We start from the raw sequence: 21,638 nt of genomic DNA, 5'->3' as shown, positions 1-21,638 counted from the left end.
AAATAACAAAAGCTATTGCAAACACTCTCTGCCCACTGACAACCAAAACAAGGTCTTCCAATGCATCCAAACGACAACCCTGGTTTAACGATGAACTACGAAAGCTCAAACAACTACTTTGGCAAAAAGAGAGAAAATGGCGTAAAGCCCCTTCTCCGGCCACACTCTCTGACTACAAACGATCACTCCATCTATACAAAAGTACCACGTTAAAAACCAAAAGAGACTACCATGCCCGAAAAGTTCATCATCTCATCTTTGACTCAAAAGCTCTATTCACCTTCGTCTCCAGCCTCACTAAACCGATCACTCCAGATATTCCACCCGAACAAGCCCAGACTAAAGCAGACGAACTGGCTCTCCATTTCAACAAAAAAATATCGGATCTCCTCAATCAGCTAACTCCAATCACTACTTCTCCAGATAACACATACTTCCCCCAAAACAAAGAGATCCAGTTTATTGCCTTCGAACACATCACAATCACAGAGATACAAACGGTGTTAAAAAGAATGAAACCATCATCTCACCCATTTGATCAAATTCCATCCAAAATGCTCCTTCTCATCCCGGACACAATAGCAAAAACCTTAGCAGATATCATAAACTGCTCTCTATCACATGGTATCTACCCTGATGACCTAAAAACTGCCTCAATCAAGCCACTGTTAAAAAAACCAAATCTAAATGCAAGCGATCCCAACAACTTCCGCCCTATTCCAACCTCCCATTCATAGCGAAAATCATGGAAAAATTGGTAAACACCCAACTATCCAATTACCTAGAGGACAACAGTATTCTTTCCCCAAACCAATATGGTTTTCGCAAAGCCGCAAGCACTGAAACGCTACTACTCTCACTCACGGACTTCCTCCTCTCTGGAATTGACAAAGGCCAAGCATATTTTACTAATCCTCCTTGACTTTTCGGCGGCATTCGACACCGTCAACCACACCCTCCTTCTAAAACAGCTGGCAAACATTGGTTTAACAGGTGCCACACTAAACTGGTTCAAAACATTCCTTGAAAATAGAAGATATAGAGTCAAAATCCACAATAAAGAATCCCAATACCACCATTCTAATAGAGGGGTGCCGCAGGGTTCTTCACTTTCACCCACGCTATTCAATATCTACCTCCTACCACTTTGTCAACTTCTTACAAAACTAAGCCTGAAACACTTCCTTTTCGCAGACGACGTACAGATCGTGATCCCCATAGAAGAATCAATATCTAAAACAATGGAATACTGGGACAGTTGCTTAGTAGAAATTAAACTTCTCCTCACCAGTCTAAACCTGGTACTTAATGCTTCTAAAACAGAATTCCTGCTCATATCACCGGAAAACAAAATACACACCCAAAACCACCCACACTCCTTCAAACAGCCCACGTAAGAGATTTAGGAGCCATCCTGGACAATCGACTCAACCTCAAACCTTTCATTAACCAAACCACCAAGGACTGCTTCTACAAATTACATATCCTGAAAAGAATTAAAACCACTTTTTCACGCCCAAGACTTTAGAACAATTTTGCAAGCAATAATCTTTTCCAAATTAGATTATTGCAACTCATTACTACTAGGCCTCCCAGCTTCCTATACCAAACCTCTACAAATGGTCCAGAACTCTGCAGCCAGAGTCCTCACAAACTCCAGGAAAATGGACCACATTTCACCTATCCTCAAAAACCTCCATTGGCTACCGATCCACTATAGAATCATGTATAAAACCATTAACATCATATACAAAACTATCAACCAAAACACGCACCTCGACCTACAAATACCTCTTAAAAAATACACTTCCGCCAGACCCATCAGGGAATGCTACAAAGAGTCACTCCAAATACCAAAGGCCAAAACCTACCAACATAAATCATTGAGTCTCAGAGCCTTCTCTTCAGCAGGTCCAACTCTCTGGAACTCTATCCCACCAGATTTGAGACAGGAGCCATGCTCTCTAACATTTAGGAAAAGACTAAAAACTTGGCTTTTCAAAAAAGCATTTCCAAGCCTTGAATAATTCCTCCATTAAATAGCACAAACTCTTATCCAATAACTGGACCAAATACAATTCAATCAACCTTAAATTGACAATCATCAATACCTGCTGAACTTTTATCATAACACTGTCGTATTTATGCATTTGGTTATTTATGTTCCGTTCCATAGTGAGGTATTGCCACAGTTTCTCACATATTCTTATTTACTCACTATGCTACTCTATTACATTAATAGACTGAAATGTTAATATTGCTCTGTGCAATCTCTCCCCTTTTCCAGCTCCAAGTTGATTTCCCTGATTTATTGTAACTTTCTCAATTCCTATATCTGATTCACGATATTTAAAGTTCAAGGTTCTTTTTGAGAACATTGTTTTACGTTATGTTATGTTTTACACACTTTGTTAATTGTAAACCGGGTTGATGTGATGCCTGTCATGAAACTCGGTATAACAAAAACAATAAATAAATAAATAAATAAATAAATAGGTTGAAGTCTATGCTGGAACCTAGCTAAATGTTAGAATAGTGAGTTAGGGGCCTGGGACAGAAGCCTGCCTAGATTTTACTTGTATTATTGAAATGAACAGAAATTCAATGAGTTAAATGAAAGCACACCAATTTCTAAGAAGGCATACTGTGCTACATAGAAGCCTTACAACTACCCCACACTTTTAGACTTCCTTCATGCTTCTCTCTTTTGCTTTTTGGAATGTAAGTTCTTTGGATCCTAATATATATACCCTCTTGATTTATATTACATATGTATCATACACCTATAGCAATGAACTAATTAGAATATATGATCCTTATAAATCACTACATACATTGCCGGCACTATACAGAAACAGTGATAAGTGAGTTTCTAATCTAGATGTAGGAATTTTAATATATTCCAAAAGTTCTTTATAACTATAGTATATTGAACCAGGGAAAAAATTAAAAATCTGTGATGAGACCAGTGCATTGAGAGATTCATTTGCTGTTACATTCTTTCAATATTTTAAACTTAAAATACAGTTTATTGAAGTGCTTTCATGCTGAAATATGTATTGCCTTTCTTCAGCTTGATCTTCCCTATTTCCTCCATTTTGATTGAGGTGAGGCACTTAAACATAGGCAATAGAACTGATTTGGTCTCACAATAAGCATTCCGTATTGTCACACTTTAGGTTGCCTAGAAAATGGTTCCCATTACTGAAAACACTTTCACTTCCTATTCATTGAGTTGGAGGGGTGAGAATCAAGTTTAGAGTAGTTTACAATTACGGTTAATCTCATTTGTTTGCATTTTAACATATTGACATAGTTGTTTGATTTCAGATTTATGTTCTACTGCACATACAGTAAACGTGCATACACACATAGTCAATACCAAATATCTTTTTAATAAAACTTACTTGGTAAGCATCTTTAATCAGCTGGAGAACATTGCTGGAATCCTGTGACAGCTCACCTACTACAGACTTTGGGATCAATTTACTCAGTTCCTGCCAAAAGAAATATCAGGAATATTAAGAAGAGCAATATTTATGCAGTCTGAGTAAATTTTCAGACTATCTATTTTGGGACAAAGACCACACATACTTTGTTCCCACGGGTAGACTTCTGCTTTGAAACTTGCCGTGGGTACAAAGTATGAGTAGTCACTTCTACCTGCTTTATTGGCTGGTAGATTTTTGTTGGAAAAGTACATGCAAAGTTTTGAAAATGCCATCCATGTGTGTACATTTCCTCCCCTAACCTAAGCATGCCCCTGGAAATGCCTTCTCTAAATCATTGCACCTATTTTTAGCTGGGTCGGGGGCATGGTCGAGGCCTCCGGACCAGCCCCCGGGTCGGGTGATGGCGTGAGTTACACCTGCCTCCGGCAGGCGTAACTTTAACAACAAAGGCAGGGGGAAGGTTTAGATAGGGAGGGGAAGGTGCGGGGGGTAGAAGCAAAGTTCCCTCTGAGGCCGCTCTGATTTCGGAGCGGCCTCGGAGGGAATGGGCAGCGCGCGCAGGGCTCGGTGCACGCAAGTTGCACAAATGTGCACTCCCTTGCGTGCGCCGACCCCGGATTTTATAAGATACGCGCGGCTACGCGCGTATCTTATAAAATCCGGCGTACTTTTGTTCGCGCCTGGTGAGCGAACAAAAGTACGCGCGCGCGTAGATTTATAAAATCTACCCCAAAATGTGCGGCTTCGCTACACATTTTACTTTCTGTATCACGCAGGAATAACTAATAGGCCCATCAACATGCATTTGCATGTTGTGGGTGCTATTAGTTTCGGGGGAGGGGTTGGCTGCGCGTTTTCCACACGCTATTACCCCTTACTGTATAAGGGGTAAAAACAGTACGTCGAAAATGCGCGATCAAACAGGGGCTAAAGGTGCACTTAGCCGAGCACACCATACTGAATCGGCCCATGTGAAAACACAGTATGTAAAAGTATGAAAGCAAAAATGTAGTATGCCTCTCTAGAATGCTTCTCAAGGGTGAAAGACTTAGGACTGGATTTAAGGATCGGACACTTTGTTAACAATTGTAATCTTAATAATCAAAACATTTTGCAGGTTCCAGCATGTCTAAGCTTTGGCTGCCTTCTCTTTATACACATTAATGCACTCCTCAAAGACCCTACCTTCATCATGGAAAATCACATCTGACTTTCATTTCATTTTACTTATAGATCCAAACAAAAAGCTTCCTCCTGGTGCTGAATAATATCTATGAAACTTGCACATGTTTACCTCTGTCTGCCAGATCTGCTCCAACAATTGTGGCTGATTCATCTGTATTTTAGACCCTCCTTTCTTGCCAATCGCAGACTTACTCTACTACTAATAATACTATTTATCATTTCTAAAGCACTAGCAGACAAAGCAGTGCTGTAAAGATACATGTAAGAGACAGTTCCTTCTCTGTGGAGCAAACAATCTAGTCAAGTAAGACGTACATGACAAATGAAATGGTAAGAATTTAAAAACAGCATCAAAAAGGTGGTTTTATATTGAATTTGAATATAGCCAGAGGGGGGAATTGCACACCAACTCAGAAGTCTATTCCAGGCATATAGCACAGTAAGGGGGAAAACGCAGAGGCATTTATAGGCAAGCAAGAGAAGCTTAAACTATATGTGAAAGCATACAGGGAGCCAATGTAGCGAGGCTGAAAGAAGACAGGTTGTGCAGATGGGAAAAGATGGCTCAGTGGAAGACACATGAAGAGTGATTTGCAGTGGTCTAAGTGGGAAGTGATATGAGAGTGGATGAGCATTTTGTTAGTATGCTCAGAAAGGAAGGGACAGATTTTATATAGGAAGAAACAACATGCTTTAGCAGTATTTTGGATGTGCATAGAAAAGGAGAGGGAGGCATCAAAGATAACCCCATGGTTACGGGCCGAGGGAACTGGGAGGATGAGGGCACCGTCCACAGAGACAAAAAAGAGGGAAGAGGGGAAGCAGGGTTGGGGGTGGAGAGCCAAAAGTTCCATCTTGGCCAAGTTACGTTTAAGGTGGTGGCAGGACTTCAGGTCCTCACTGTTCACAGCATCACCTTAAACCATCATTCCTGCCCATGATATTCGGTTTTCTTTTTGGCTCTATAGTTCTTGCTTTCCTTTTTTTTTTTTTTTTTACTGCAACTCATTAAAAAATCAGTGCTGGGAGTTTGGTGCCATGAACGTTCATTCGCACATACCTGGGGATTTGTTTTTGCCTGTTTTAATAGATCCATCCTCCCAGTGTTCCTAATCTGGTCATTGCAGCAACAGTCCTGGGGCTGGAAGCCATGCACCAGGGATCCTTTACTAAAACTCTGCATCATGGGCCTTAAATCTGGCCACCAGGTATTACCTTTAATGGTGAGCATGACTTCTTCCCCTCCTACATTTTAGGTGGCTATCACAGGTTAATTTTCAGCTGCATCCTATCTTGCCTGAGTGTCAGTTTACTTAAAACCCCTGCCTCTTTTAAGGTTCTAATCTTTATTTAAACATAGAGATAACGTCTCAGGTATATAAGGTTCACTTCGCCACAGGGTTTCAACAATTCAAACACAAGTTCTCCTTGATCATGGGTTGTAATACAAACAAGTTCACCATCAGCCCCAGGTATCTTCCGGTCTAGTCTTAGGTATTTCACATCCGTAAACCAGTACTCACAACCAGGTCCAGTTCCAAGGTCATCAAATCCAGGTAATCACAAGCAGGCTCAATTCCAGCATGCTCAGCACGCACATACAAAACCAAGTACCCAATACTTCATGCTGAGCTTCTTGAAGCTCATTCTCCGGGTCCGGCAGCATGGCTAAGTAGCCCTTGAGTTTCCGGGAGCATCTTCTCTGTTCCCAATGTAACCCCACCCTGGACTGCCTATCTTGCATGGGCGGGGGCTATAAAAATATTTGTTTCTCTTCGGGGCAGGAACCTCTCACCAGCTAGCTCTTTCACATTCCCTCTTACTCCCAAGGCTGGATCCTTTGTAGATGGAGGGGTGGGGGGGGGGGGGGAAGATATATTCCAGGGCTGAATGTGACAGGGGTGACATTTCTACACATTCCTTTATTGTTCTTTGTGTTCCCTTAGGGAGGATACTTGTCCTTAACATGGGTGCAGCAGTGCAAAAGAAATACTCTGGAGGCACTGATTTAGTGTCCAAAATTAAAGTCTTTACTGTTCAAAGAGTGATCATGAAGGGCACAATAGCTCAAACTGCAGCACCACAGAATTCTCTTGTTTCCTTTCTTACATGCTCTTCCCTCTATCTGTGCAGGATGCCATTCTCTTAAATTAGGAAAAGTGGAGATCCCAGGTGAGCAGGGTTTCTTCAGACTAGACAAAAACCCCTTTCCAAATTGATAACAATGTTAAAGAGTCTATGACACAGAGAGTAAATCTTCTCTCTCTCTCCCCAGGGTGATGAAACACTGGATGGGTGTCCCCAGTGATGTTAGTCTTCCCTTACTCACAGTTAGCAGATCTTCAGGAGCTCTTCAGTTTTCGCAGTCTCTTTAGTTCTTCTCTCTGGATCTCTGATGAGAAGGATCTCCTTGAAACAAGCAGTGCTCTTGCTTCAGACAGGATGGAAGGGCAGCCAAAACTTCCTCCTGGATCTTCTAACAAAATGCTTTCTTTTCCCCAAAAATGATATTAACACTGGAGTTTCTTCTCACAACGGGTCACCACCACTTCAGGGGCAGGTCTTCCCTATTCCTGGGTTCCCAAAGAAAGGCCCAGGTGTCCAGTGGGGCTCCTACCATGAAAAACCTGAAATACCTGAAAACAACCCAGAGGGATATCCCAACCAGCTAGTGAGTAGCCTGAGTGGAAGGAAAACCCGTCTTTGCCTGGTCAGTATCTCCAGGTTGGGTTAGACTGCTTCCAATGACTGGGCCTAAAAAACAACAAAGGCAAAAGCTCCTCTGCACCTCTGAACTCTTTGAAAACCTAAAGGGACTGCCTCCCGAGCTCTCTGTGGAGAACTGCTAAATAGACTCCCAGGGGGACGGCCATGCCAGACTCCTCAAAGGGAGGCGCTGCATTTGAATGGTAACCTCCCCCTCATACTAACCTGCGTTACCCTAGCTGAACTAAGGGCTCACTCAGGTCTAATGGTGACATTACCGTAGGGTCCGTCACACCAAGTACCACTTTTCCAGTCCTGAGGATCAATCCAGTTCCCCAGGGACAAGTTCACTGGTTCTCCCAGCAGAGTGAATACAAAGTTTTCACCTTAGTGTTGGCTTTGTTCAATGCCCTCCAGTGTCCTCCCAGCCTGCTAGCCCTCTCCCCTCGCTGGTTAAAGGCTTGCTAGCAGCCAGCCTTGACACTAGATTGCAGATGAAAATTAGTTTATAACTTAGATTGCTAGAGATAGATGCCACAATGGAAGCCTAACTTAGTCAGCTAGCACTGAAAGGCAGCATTAACTGGTTAATTTTAATCCCCTGACCTAACCTTCCATGAGGCCACCCACTTTTTTTGAGCAGCTAAATCTAGCTGCTTGGTTAACCTAGATATTTAGATTTAGCTGCTCAGAGGAGGAAAATGTTTGATCTGGGGATCTAGCCAGCTAATTCCTTATTTACCCAGCTAGATCCTAATGAAAACCTTCCCTTTCTGTTTGTGTTTTTTCCAGGTTTATTGGTACATCCATCCAAACGATGAGTGTGAGTGCAGGAATGGCAGTGCCTGGGCACAGGGTAGGATCAGATGTTGTATATGTAGAGACCCCTTTGGTGGGCAGGGTTTCTTGGTGTCTCTACTAGATGTCCCTAGTCCCAGCCCTTGGGTAGACAGCAGTAAGGGGACATACCCAATCTGATCCGTACCTCTCCCAGAAGTTGTTGGGAATTGGAAATTCCTTAAACGCAAGGGGCAGATGCTAGTCTGTGTGAGGTTAGGGCAGTTGAGGTTTGCTTTCAGAAGGGGAGGATGTGAATCTTGTGTGCTCTCTGAGCTAGGCCACCAGTCTGGCACAGGAGAAGAGAGGCACATGCCTTGTTAGGGCTGGAAGGAAGGGGGATATTAAGAAGCTTTTACAGGTTTTTTTTTTCTAATTCCCACATCTTTGACCTGTTCCATTCTGGCAGGCTGTATCCCCCTGTCCAGGGTGGTCAGGAGGGACTGCACACCTTTTCAGTCAGTATAAGAGGAGGCTGTAGCACCCAGCTGAGAGAAGAGATCCTGATTTCAAGTTTGTGCAAGTTTGTATTTTTCCACTTCTGGGAAAAGGAGAAGTTTTCTGCCCCCTCCTCCTTCTTTTCCCTGAACTGGAGACTTTTAGTGACTGTTTCCAGTATAAGCCTTTCCTCCTGGTAGGCCGGCATCTGTCTATTGAAGAGGAACATCAAGGGAGACAAAAACCTCTGGAGACACCCAAAGGAGCTTCCACCCCTGGGACACAGGACACTGCCAATTGAAGTTCGGGATTCAGCATAGACCTCAGGTACTGTGGAAAGGGATCTTGTCAAAGTTAGGATACCCCAGCCACCGTTGGACCCTTATTATTCCCTGCCATTGAGGATAAGTCAGTTCCAAGCCCCTGCCTGGAGGGACACATCCACAGAGTACAGAGCATTCAAATTCTGTCTCATGTAAATCTGGGAACACTGGAAGTATCCGTACACATTATGTTTTGCATCTATTGATTCTTTTAAGAGGAATTACAGTAAACTTTAATTTGAACACCTCCAGTGAGTCCTGCCTGGTTTGTAAGTGTACCTGTCCAGAAGAGCTACAGTAACCCACATATAGGAAATATCCTTACTGTCTGGACCAAGAAGGGTTGCCTTCACCCCATAGAAAGGACCCAAACCTTGGGGATAGTTGAGAGGGTAGTGAGAAGTGTGAAGTCAGTCCAATCTATAAATTCTTTTGTGTGCCCTTGAAAACAGTGACAATCCAGAACAAAGTGCTACATATACTTGTGAGAAAGAGGTATTAATAGGGGAGCTAGTACAGGGCAGATTTAATGTGGAGTTGCTTGTGTAGTAGATAGGAACTGTCAATGGAGTTATCTTATGTTTGCAGCATGGCTGTCAAACAAATGCTGAAAGCAGCTGGGATCATTCATCCACACTGTGATCCCAGCAGAAGGGTTTTTACAGGTATGGGGTGGGTGGGAGGGTAAGGGTTGGAGTTAGAGGGAGAAAGAGGAGGGGAAATTTTATTCTAAATGTGTAGGACTGGGGAGAGGAAAAGTTGCTGAGCAGTGCAGCACTTTTAGTTTCTAAATTCTAAGAATGGAGGAGTTTGGAGGGGTAGGGCTGGGGGCTCAGCCAGCAGGGCAACACTGTTAAATACTGACAGGCCGATACAATACAGTGCGCTCCGGTGGAGCGCACTCTTAACCCGCATTTGGACGCACGTTTTCGACATGCTAGCTTTACCCCTTATTCAGTAAGGGGTCGAAAACGTGCGTCCAACCCCCTGAAATTAATAGCGCCCGCAACATGCAAATGCATGTCGATGGCACTATTAGTTATTCCCATGCGATTCACTAAGTAAAATGTGCAGCCAAGCCGCACATTTTACTTTCAGAAATTAGCACCTACCCAAAGGTAGGCATTAATTTCTGCCGGCACCAGGAAAGAGTAAAGAAAAGCAGTAAAAACTGCTTTTCTGTACACCCTCTGACTTAATATCATGGCGAAATTAAGTCGGAGGTCCCAAAGTAAAAAATAATTTAAAATAATAAAAAAAAATAATTCTTAAATCAGCCCGCGACTCGCGGGTTGAAAACCGGACGCTCAATTTTGCCGGCGTCCGGTTTCCGAACCCGTGGCTGTCAGTGGGTTTGAGAACCAACGCTGGCAAAATTGAGCGTTGGCTGTCAAACCTGCTGACAGCCGCCGCTTCTGTCAAAAAAGAGGCGCTAGGGACACGCTAGTGTCCCTAGCGCCTCTTTTTACCATGGTCCCTCATTTAAATACTGAATCGCACGCACAGGAGAGTGGCCTGTGTGCTCTCCCGCTCTCCCGTGACTTTTACTGAATCGGCCTGTGAGTGAGCTAGGGGACTCAGCCCATAGGTCCGCAATTTGCTTCTCCCTCCCCCCCCCCCCCCCCACACACACTGAGACACTTAACTGGCTATATTCAAAATGAATATAGCCTGTGAAGTCTAAAGTTATCCAGTTACATGAGGCTGGATAACATTAGACCCGCCCCAAGGCATGGCTATAGATAGCTAACTCCCTAACATTACTCCTAACTCCACTGTTAGGGAGTTAAACGAATAACTTGTCCTGAAACACCCCTGGAATGCTGCCCTTTACTTCTCCAGCTAACATTTAGCTACTTATCCTGCTAAAAGTTAGCCGGATAAGTGCCCCAATATTTAAAAAGTTGCCATTTAGCCAGATAACTTGTGAATTATCCAGCTAAATGTCTTTAGAAACAGGTTTAATAGTTGTCAATGTGTTTTAATTAGGACATATTGGAGATGTGGCAGATTGAATACACCATGCTGGAATTCCAACCTGAGAGCTCCAGGTTTGCATATTAGAGGTAGATTTTTAGACAGAATAGATGTCCATCTGACTTCCATATTAAACATTAGCTGTGAACAAGTCTATGTAAAATCTAACTCCATTTTGTAGCACCCAACACAGAATGAACAGACATAGGGCTAAACCCCCCCCCCCCCCCCCCCTAGAGACTGAAAGAGAAAGCAGAGGGATGTCTCCAGAAGAGCAGAAGCAACACACAGTCATGTCCTAAACTCATACATGTTCAAGCAACCAATACAAAAAATGTCTTATGCTTCAACTATCTAAATTAGGGATAGCAATCAGCAAATAGTTACCTTTCACTTACCTGATAAGTTTTTACCATTTTGCTGGTAACTGCAAAAATGGGTTGAATGTTATTTTCAGCAAGCTTCTGTGCCAGTTGGCCAACGGACGGATAGTCCTAGTTTAAATATATACAGACAATCAGTTCATGCCCTGGCGCCCTCCTGTTTCATCAACACAAATCCAGAAAGTGAAAGAGTGAAAGCAAGGGACATCCAGATGGCCCAGCTATATTACGTATGGCTGTTCATGAGACTCGGGTTTGATTTCTGGGCCTGGCTGCTGTTCCTTAGAATAGATCAGCAGCTCTCATAGACTCTGGAGGGAGCCTTGATCATCACACAGCAGAAATGCTGGAAGCCCGCTCAAGGGTGCTCTTGTAATGTGTTTTGAAGGGAACTAGTATTTGCGTGTAAGATCCTTGGAGTCTATTACTAAATTTATATCTAGGGTTACCAATTATTTTAAAAAGAAAAACCCACTACCTGTCATTCCCCCTCTATAACTACCTGCCTCCCCTCTAAACACATAATCCATTGCCTGGAGCCCTCCCCCATACACAAGCCCCAGAGCACACGAAAAAATATAATCAAGTCCCCATAGCACCCCCCCCCCCCCCCCCCAAGAACACATCTCCCATACATATTCCCAAGTCTCCAGAGTCCCATCTTCTGACCAGACCAGGGGAGAAGCAGAGCAATCCCCTCCCAGATTGTGGCATTGCCTGTGGGCTGGCTGTGCTGCTGCCCCCTCTTCCTATATGGCTCCTCTCCCTCCTTTGCTCTCCCCATGGCCCCTCTCTCTTGGGCCTCTTCATGGCCTCTCTCCCTTTTATATCCCCTGCCTCATGCAGTCTCTCCACCTTCTTTTCCATTCATAGCCCCTTCCAGGTTCATCTCTCACTTATTCCCCCTCCCATGGCCCTCTCTTAGTCCTGCACTCTCCTAATGCCCCCTTCCCAGCCCTCCTTGGTTCATTACCTTTTGGGCTGCTTCCTGGGTCCAGAGCTTATATGTGTGTATCACACCCTTTGCACAGATTTTCTTGGTTACAGGAGGCCCATGCAGGAGGAGTGGGAGGGAGCCCCCCAGGGCCTAAGGTAGCACACATGTCAGCTCTGGCCCTGTGCTACATTTTCTTTCTATGAGCTGTGCTGTCCCATTTCAGTCTTTTGCTTCTGCTGGCAGCCGGCCTGGCCAGGAAAAAAAATGGCCAGGCTGACTGAAAACTTGCAGTTGGCAGCCACAGCACTAGATCAGAAATGATGTTTCCCTAATTCCATGCACCCCTATGTATGTATGCAAATGAGTATGTGTCAGCCAGGGGAATGAAGACCCATTAAGCAGTGCTGTCAGACAAGGAAATTGCAAACATTTGGAAAGGCAGGACAGTTATTTCATGCACAATATTTTATTTTTGGGGTGGGGGTTTTAAGGGAAAAAAAAAGCTAATGAATGTGACATTTTTAGGCACTTTAAGATAAATGAACAGGATTTGCAAGACAATGAACAGAAAAGAAAATTAAGTTTTTCAACAAGATCTGTGAATGTAACTATAAACAGAACTAAGAAACACATTTTGGGGTTGGAGGGGGGGATGAGAATAGGTTAATAAGAATGCCTAATTAGACCTGTTGTTACTGAATTTTATTGTTTTTGGCCACCATTTTAGGATCGTATCAGATGTTACCTGCATTTGGTTATTTTTTAGTGTAATTTGTGATTTTGATTTTTCTACACAAAGGATTGTTGCTGCTATTTATGAATTGATGGCTGAATTTTTTTTCACTATATGTTCCTTGTTTTTTATGTTTCCTGGTGTTTTATGATTAGGATTTCTGTTCTTAGGAGTTTATAAATTATGAATTTAGGTATCTAATTTTCAGCTAATTAGGGGTTCTTAGAGTGTATAAAAAAAAGCAGCGTTTATCAGTGTTTTCATGGTATAGTTATATTATTTATTTATTTATTTATTTATTTATTTAACGCTTTTTTATACCGACCTTCATGAATGAGTAATTCATATCAGATCGGTTTACATGGAACTAAGGGGCTAGCTAAATAACCAAATAACAAAAGGCAGAAGGCAAAGTTACAAATAACAAGGAAATCGAACTTGGGAGGCTAGGGTAGCCGGGAAGTAGAGTAACAGCATAACTAGTGGAAGAATATATATATATATTGAGACCAGGTATAGCGTCTGGTCAGTGGAGTGAAGTCTGTTGAGCGGTATGATGAAATATTGCAAATCAAGGGAAGGCTTGGAGGAAAAGCCAGGCCTTGAGCTTTTTTTGGAAAGTTAGAGGACAGGGTTCCAATCTGAGGTCAGACGGTAATTTGTTCCAAATGGTAGGGCCAGCTGTGGAGAATGCTCGTTCTTTGGTTGAAGTCAGACGCGTGATTGATGGGTATCTTTCCAGTTGAATAAAATACATACATTTGTGTAGCTGAGGAGTCATCAGCATGAAAAAGGCACAAAAATAGAGTGGAAGACCAAGGCAGTCAAGGGGAAGGGTACGAGAGTACTAAGGGAAGTGGTGTTTTTCTATTGTTCATCTAATAAACACCTATTTTATTTTATTTTTTGGCATCGGGGTGTTTTATCTATATTTATCAGTTATAAACTAAAATCAGAAGTCTATTTATGATGTCTGTTTGCATCTAGACTTTTATGGAATTTGTCTGTCATTTCAGTGATGTGCTCTGCCTTGAGCATACAGTTATGCAAAAGGTGGCCTATAGGTATGTATAACTAAATGAATGAATAAATACATAATCTGTCCTCATTTCAGTGTTGGGCCATTGGCACTTACAAATTCATTGCTCTTCTTGTACAGATTTTCCTCCAGGTGACAGTGCCCATCATTAGGGATCAGAATGGCTGCGAGTTTCCCATCTCCAGCAAAATGAAAGCCATCATCTGTGGCATACACCAGCAGACGAGTTACATTGCGCCAGCCAATTTTATCCTGCAAAGAGAGAAGAAATAAAAATGTAAACTATGCTTCCAGTCAGAAAGCAAAACAGAAGCACAGTGATTCAAGAACAAAACATAAGAAGTTGCCATACTGGATCAGACCGAGGGGCCATCAAGCCCAGTATCCTGTTTCCAACAGTGGCCAATGCAGGTCACAAGTACCTGGCAAGATCCCAAACAATAAATAGATGCCATGCTGCTATCGTGCAGTGATAAGTAGTGACTATTCCTGTCATGAATGGAAGCCGTTGGGCTGTGGCATGGCTGATGCAGCCTAGCAGGCAAGCCCGTTAGGCTCACGCCTACAGCTGGTGGACTCGCTCTTACTGGCACAGGAGCTGGAACTTCCCCTGTACAATCCCTGTTTCCTGCAGGTTGAGCCCATGGGTTCCAGGGGCTGGCAGGGCTTAGGCGAAAGTCCCGTAATGAGCAGTCAGAGGAAGTCAAGTTTAGGGCAGTGGTCAGGGCTGGCAGTGAGCAGACAGTATCCAGATCCAAGCCAAGGGTCAAGGCAGCAGCAATCCAGGAGTGAAATCAGAATCCAAGGCAGGGGTCAGAATTAGAGAATCAGGCCAAGACAAACAAGACAAGGCAAGGCAGGACACAAGGAACAAGATAGGGCAAGAGGACTAGGCAAGGCAGGACACAAGGAACAAGATAGGGCAAGAGGACTAGGCAAGGCAGGAACATGACAAGGAAGGTATGGGTGGGAAACTAGGCAAGGAAGGACATCAGGACCAGACAGGAAAACGAGGCAGGCAGTACAAATAGGCACAGGAATGTAGCAACACATGCTGCAAGGCAGGAGGACCTGTTGCTGAGGCAGTGGGTTAGAGTGGCAAGGGTTTAAATACTCCGCTGCATGAAGTCATTCAGGACACCAAGTGAGGGCTTTTCCTGTCACGGGGCCTTCATTAGTAGTGCAGCTGTATGCGTATACAAACACCTATGGGGCGGCGTGGGAGCAGGAGAGGAAGGCGGCAGTGGCGTCCTTGCCGCAGTTGTGACCTGCGGCGTTGCAGGGTGAGAACAGCCAGTCACAAGGCTGTCCTGCTGCTGGCCAATATTACAATTCCCTACTTGGTTAATAACAGTTTAAGGACTTCTCCTCCAGGAATTTGTTCAAACCTTTTTAAAACCAGGTATGCTAACTGCCTTAAGCACATTCTTCAGCAATTAATTAATTCCAGAGCTTAATTGTTCCTTGAGTGAAAAAGAATTAGAACATAAGAACATAAGAAATGCTGTTGCGCAGGAAGTGGTCCCTTGGGCCGAGGAGGGGTTGACGCTACCCATTGGGGAGGCTCTTCGGGTCCTCACCATCGGTAGACGGAGCTGGCTGACTGACGGAGGCCGGCTGGAGCTTCGCCAATACCAGCCCTCATTCCCTGGGGGTTGAGCCCTTGGATGCTGGGGCTGGCTGGAGTTAGGTGGGCCTCCATCCAAGGTCTTCTGGGAGATGATGAGGAAGTCAGCCAGGGACCAGCAACAGTAGAGTTGGAAAGTCTGTATTGGATGAGGCGGAGTCCCGGAGACCCGGGCGTCAAAAGGAACAAAAGTCAGATAGGGGGCGCCTGAGTAAAAGCAGGCCAAAACCTGAAAGGTCAAGTCCAGGATTAAGACTGTAGAGGCGTCGTAGAACAGGCTGAAGTCAGGGCAGGCAGCAACCAAGGAGCAGTGGAAAGACAAGGCAGAGGTCAGGTCCAGGAGATGATCAGTAGTGTAGACAAGCAAAGCGAAGTCTGGACTAGGAGATGATCAATGGCGTAATCAGGCAAGGCAGAGGTTGGGTCCAGGAGAAGATCAATGGCGGGGTCAGGCAAAGCAGAGGTTGCGTCCAGGAGAAGATCAATGGCGTGGTCAGGCAAAGCAGAGGTCGGGTCCAGGAGAAGATCAATGGCGTGGTCAGGCAAAGCAGAGGTTGGGTCCAGGAAAAGAATAGTCCATAAATCTAGTTGAGTAGAGCGAAGCACAGGAACCAGGAGAAGACGAAACCAGGATCAGGAACACGGAAGGAACAGGAACCAGGAACACGAGGAAATCACCAAGAGGGCAATGAAGAACACGTCCAGCGTGGAGACCTGTTGCAAAGGCGACTAACAGGAGCTGAGCCCAGCCTTATGTACTGGAGCCCAGAGACGTCATCATCCGAGGCTGTGGGTTGGATTCCCACCACGGTCCTTTTAAAAGGAACAGAGGTGCGCGCGTGTGCGCGCCTAGGGAGGAACATGGTGTGGGATGGCAGCGTCTCTCTGTGGACCATGCGGAGAGGCCCGCCACGGAGCACAGGAGTCTCCCGTGGAGACAGGAGCGCCGGGGACGACCCGAGATCGGAGACGGTGGCCCACAGCAGTGAGGGAAGTGGAGCCAGACACTGGAGCAGGCTGAAGAGGGTAAGAGGACCTTGTTGCGTGTGCCGTGGCCGGCACACGCAACAAATGCCATACTGGTCAGACTAAGGGTCCATCAAGCCCAGTATTCTGTTTCCAACAGTGGCCAATCCAAGTCACAAGTACCTGGCAAGTACCCAAACATTAGGCAGATCACAAACTACTATTGCTTATTAATTACCATCATAGCAGTTTATGGATTTATCCTCCAGGAACTTATCCAAACATTCAAGACTGGTTTAAAAGGAATTGCTTGACAATGAACTTCACATAGACAAAGGAAATGGTTATCAGCTGCATCCCAAATGATTCATTAGGCAATCAAGTGAAAATGGGAGAGGTCGTTCTCCCTTTATGCAAAAAAGGCACAGAATCTTGGTGTAATATTAAATTAAAATGTTATTATGAATGCCCAAGTTAGTGCCACTACTCAAAATGTGTTTTTAAAATAAAAAACAGTGGCATGACTAAGGTCACAGCTTTGCTCTCTAGATTTCAGTGCATTAGTTCAAGCCTTGGTTTTATCTGTAGCCTCCTCTTGATTTTGAGGCCACCTAATCAAGGACTACAGAAAACGTCCTAGGGCCACAGTTTCTCTCCCAGATCTCTTACTTGCTCAAACTCATCAGACTTCAGTCCTGGCTGCCGGGGTTCACTGGCAGGGAAGAAGTTTACACCACTGGAGCCCTTAGTGCTGTGTCGGGGATCTGTGTCACACTCAGCTGCTCTCATACAATTCACAGTCACTGATCAGTTTGTGCTCACTGGTAGAAGAGTCCTCCAGATGTAACAAGCCCCAAAAAACATGGCAAGGTGGTATTCAACTCAAAATTTACTGAAGTTTATAAAAACAAAGTCCAAACTAGGATGGCAAAAATCATGAAGAGCATCATAAAATGGGGATATGATAGAGATGTTTAAAATTATGAGAGGTCTAGAACGGGTAGATGTGAATCGGTTATTTACTCTTTCGGATAATAGAAAGACTAGGGGGCACTCCATGAAGTTAGCATTGGGCACATTTAAAACTAATCGGAGAAAGTTCTGTTTTACTCAACGCACAATTAAACTCTGGAATTTGTTGCCAGAGGATGTAGTTAGTGCAGTTAGTATAGCGGTGTTTAAAAAAGGATTGGATAAGTTCTTGGAGGAGAAGTCCATTATCTGCTATTAAGTTCACTTAGACTAGAGAATAGCCACTGCCACTAGCAATGGTAACATGGAATAGACTTAGTTTTTGGGTACTTGCCAGGTTCTTATGGCCTGGATTGGCCACTGTTGGAAACAGGATGCTGGGCTTGATGGACCCTTGGTCTGACCCAGTATGGCATTTTCTTGTGTTCTTATAATGACAGCCACAGTTTCTATGTCCTTGGTGCAAGATCATACAGCTCCTTTTGATGGTACTGAATCAGTGTCCTAGCAGGAAAAAACCCTCCCTGTAAAGGGTGAAAATTGTCTTCTTCCTCTAGCATAGATTACAGGGGATCATATCTAAAAAATAAAATCCCCTTGTTCTCAAAACTCTTTTACAAAACAGTTATTAAAAATAATTCTTCCAAAATAGCAAAAAAATCACAACCCACCGTTTCTGGTTATGAGCAGGCACTATGCACTGTTAACTGGTTGTGAGCAGGCAACCATCATGCAACACCAATCCTGCCAGCAAGGGAGTCACTGGCTCTCCTGCACAAACTCCTCTTCCCAAAAAATCTCCACTCTTCTCTATTCTTTTGCAGATTGTAAAGCCCACATTGCAGTAGCACCTATCTCACGCTCCCTCTAATCTTCACTCCACTGGACTGGTGAGCAGAGACCCACCAAAAATCTCCTCTCAGCTCCTCAATAGCTCCTAATCCATCCGGATCTGTTCCAGTGCGCCTTCCCTCTGAATCTGAGCATGCTCACCCACCAGGACCCATCCCAAAAAGGGGTAAGGGCATACGCCTAGCAGGGATCAAAAATCCTCCTAAAGCTGGCCAGAGGGAAAAATATTTAGTAAAGAGGCAAAGCCATCTATACATACCCACTATAGATAATTATAATGCTGCATACCGTGGACCATAGCCTGTGGTACTTCTGGTACACTTTTCAGAGTGCTACAAATCATTCAGAATGCAGCAGCTAGGCTAACCCCACGAGTTCCATACCAGGGCCATATTACTCCAGTACTTTATGATCTTCATTGGCTTCCTGTCATCAGGGAACTAAATGTGAACTGCTGACATTTGTCTTTCAGGCACTGCATAATTTGGGACAGCTCTACTTGAAAGACCTAATCCAGATGTATGTTACTTTCAAAAACCTGCACTCTGAGAATAAGATGAGACCAAGTACCATCAGTTAGTTGTGCCCATCTGAATAAGACTAGGGCCAGAACCTTCTCTGGTGCTTGTCCCATCTTATGGAATTCGCTTCCCCTAACCTAACTTTAAAATAATCAGAATACGGAGAACATCAATAATAAGAAAGACAAAATAATTCAATTGAAACATGAGGTATACATTTAACGAGTGAATGTAAGAACCCCACAGCTACGCACTGACTATTATGTGAAATCTGCTGTATTATAATTACTGTATATGGAACATGCCTTATTATTATATGCCCCTGCCTTATGTCCTAGATCTTTAGCTAATATGTAATGGAACATTTCACTTAATGCCTGTTGATGAATATGACCTCTATAACCCGCCTTTATGTGATACATAGCTATAAATGTTACTTTTGTAAACCGTTGTGATCTTAACATGGAACGATGGTATATAACAAATCTAAATAAATAAATAACCCTGCATTTAGCGAAAGTTATTTAATATCTAGAAAGAAGGTTAAAGCCTTCTTTTTCACCAGGCATTTTGGACTTGTTAAAAGAAACATCCTGGATGTAATCTCCTATGTATCAGTTCTGAAATGTCCAGCAGTAGTATTTTATGTATTGTCTATGGTTTATGAATGAATAAATGCTGCTTTTTGCATAGGAATTGTATGTAATTTATTATTTTAAAATATATGGATGTTATGTTGAACCCTGTATGGTGCAAGGATTTTGGACTTGTGTGTTATAAATGTTTCTTAAAATAAAGAAATTAATTAATTAATAAGGCTCTACCCACAAGAGACTGGAAGATTTATTATTTGTCCAAACAGCAGAATCAGCAGTGTATATGCCAGTCTAAAAAAAATACGCACAGGTAGGGAAGCCCAGACACACAGCTAGCTACAGTCAGAGAAACAATTTAAAGACACACAAGTAGCTACAGTGAAAGAGATTGAGCTCAGAAGTGCACAGTCATCAGCAGATAAAAAGATGGAGCTCAAAAGTATACAAGCATCTGCAGAAATAGAAATGGGTCCCAGAGACACGCATCCACCTACAGTCAGGGAGATGGCATCCAGAAGCACATTTCCGCCTACAGTCAAATAGATGTAGCTCAGAGGTACACTATAGTTAGAACTCAGAGGCACATGTTCATCTGTAGTCAGAGAGGTGGAACCCATAGACAGTCAGTCACCTACAGTCATAGCAGTAAAGCATAAAGGCACTCACTCACAGTCAGATCTGGAGCCTGAGGCATGCACCCATGTATAGTAAGAGTAATGGAATTCAGAAAAATGGAATTCAAAGATGCACACCTGTATATGCTAAAACCCTGATTTATCTAAGATCTGCATTTTCCCAGAAACACAAAATTTCTTTATTTAAACAATTCATAGCCCATATAATCCACAGTTCTTAGCGGGTTACAAAAGAAACATTCATACAATCAAGACAAAAGAGATAATGACTAAATTTTCAAATACTTAAATCATCAAAAATTACATAACAACAGATAAACTTATTCAAAAGAGCAAACAGCTTAAATTATGTATATCTGTCAAAATCTTGGTTAAAATAAAAGGCTTTGACCTGCTTTCTAAAGCTGGCATAACAAGCAATTTTCCGAACCTGTTCAGGCAAGCTATTCCATTATTGCAGACCAGCAAAGCAAAATGTTCTCTCTCTTGTCTCTTCAAGACAGACTTGACCAGGGGTGGATTGCAGGCAGATATCAGCCCAGGGGATTTTTTTTCAAAACTGGCCGACGGGGTATCTGTGACTCACTCATGCACTTTCTATACAGCATATACGTCAACAGCTCCCAAAAGCACACCAAGCTAATCGTTGAAAGGTACACCTGGAGGCTGGCAGAACAGACAAAAAATTCTCCAAATAAAATTTCACGTTTTTCATAACAAACTGAATAGATCACATCCTAGACCAGGGGTGAGCAAATTGAGCTACAGACCCCCTTCCATCCATGCAATCGATTGGATCCTCCCACAAGTTTAGTTACATCTCTTGTACATTGTGGATTCCTGGTCTGGTGTTAAAGTCTTTTGCCAATGAATCGGCTCTTGAACCAGTTGCCAAGTAATGAGACAACCACACTGCCAGTCAGACACACACATTTACTGTGGTGCTGCTTCTCTTTGCTCAGTGACTGCTTCCCTGCCCCAGCAAGGCTATATCGTTATGTAAAAGTTGATACTTATTGCCAGCCCTCCCTCAACCTGCAGCAGCCCTCTCCCTCTCCCTTTCCCATTCTCAGCCCTTCTTGGCACCCTCGCTCTCCAGAAGACTCGCCGTGCCCCTCAAAGCTCAGCCCAGCCACCTCAGATAGAAGTCTCACTAACGTTGCTCATCCTCTTCCTTTCTGGCAGTAGCTTGCTCCACTTCTCAGGGCCTTCCCCACTCACTCCAGCACATTCTCATTGACTGTGTGCTACAGGGTCGGGTCTGCTGCTTTTATGGTTCCTAGGGTCTGCTCTGCCTACCTACTCCTAAGGAAGTCAAAACTAGAAATGATCCATACTTCCTGCTTCCCCCAGGGCTTAAGAAAAAGAAAAGTAAGCTGTGGTCAACAGTATAAGAGTCACTACTGCAGACAAGACTGAGGAGAGCCTGGCCCATGACAAAATAGCTCCAAATCAAAAT

At 43.6% G+C, this 21,638-nt stretch overlaps 1 protein-coding gene across 2 annotated transcripts in view; it reads right to left on the bottom strand.

The window, feature by feature from the left end:
* The window catches only part of ITGB2 (integrin subunit beta 2), a 142,055-nt gene that overhangs the window by 47,103 nt on the left and 73,314 nt on the right, over nucleotides 1–21,638 (bottom strand). For both annotated transcript variants that reach the window (XM_029606168.1, XM_029606167.1), the window contains 3 exons: nucleotides 14,107–14,262; nucleotides 11,317–11,412; nucleotides 3,408–3,497 (listed from right to left, as the gene is read on the bottom strand). In XM_029606168.1, coding sequence (XP_029462028.1) covers nucleotides 3,408–3,497; nucleotides 11,317–11,412; nucleotides 14,107–14,262 — 342 coding nt within the window. The remainder of the gene's footprint in view (nucleotides 1–3,407; nucleotides 3,498–11,316; nucleotides 11,413–14,106; nucleotides 14,263–21,638) is intronic.

This window comes from Rhinatrema bivittatum, chromosome 6, assembly GCF_901001135.1.
Source record: "Rhinatrema bivittatum chromosome 6, aRhiBiv1.1, whole genome shotgun sequence".
NCBI classification, from domain to species: domain Eukaryota; kingdom Metazoa; phylum Chordata; class Amphibia; order Gymnophiona; family Rhinatrematidae; genus Rhinatrema; species Rhinatrema bivittatum.
The sequence above is the reverse complement of the archived record's forward strand: the minus strand, read 5'-3'. Positions and strand labels throughout refer to the sequence as shown.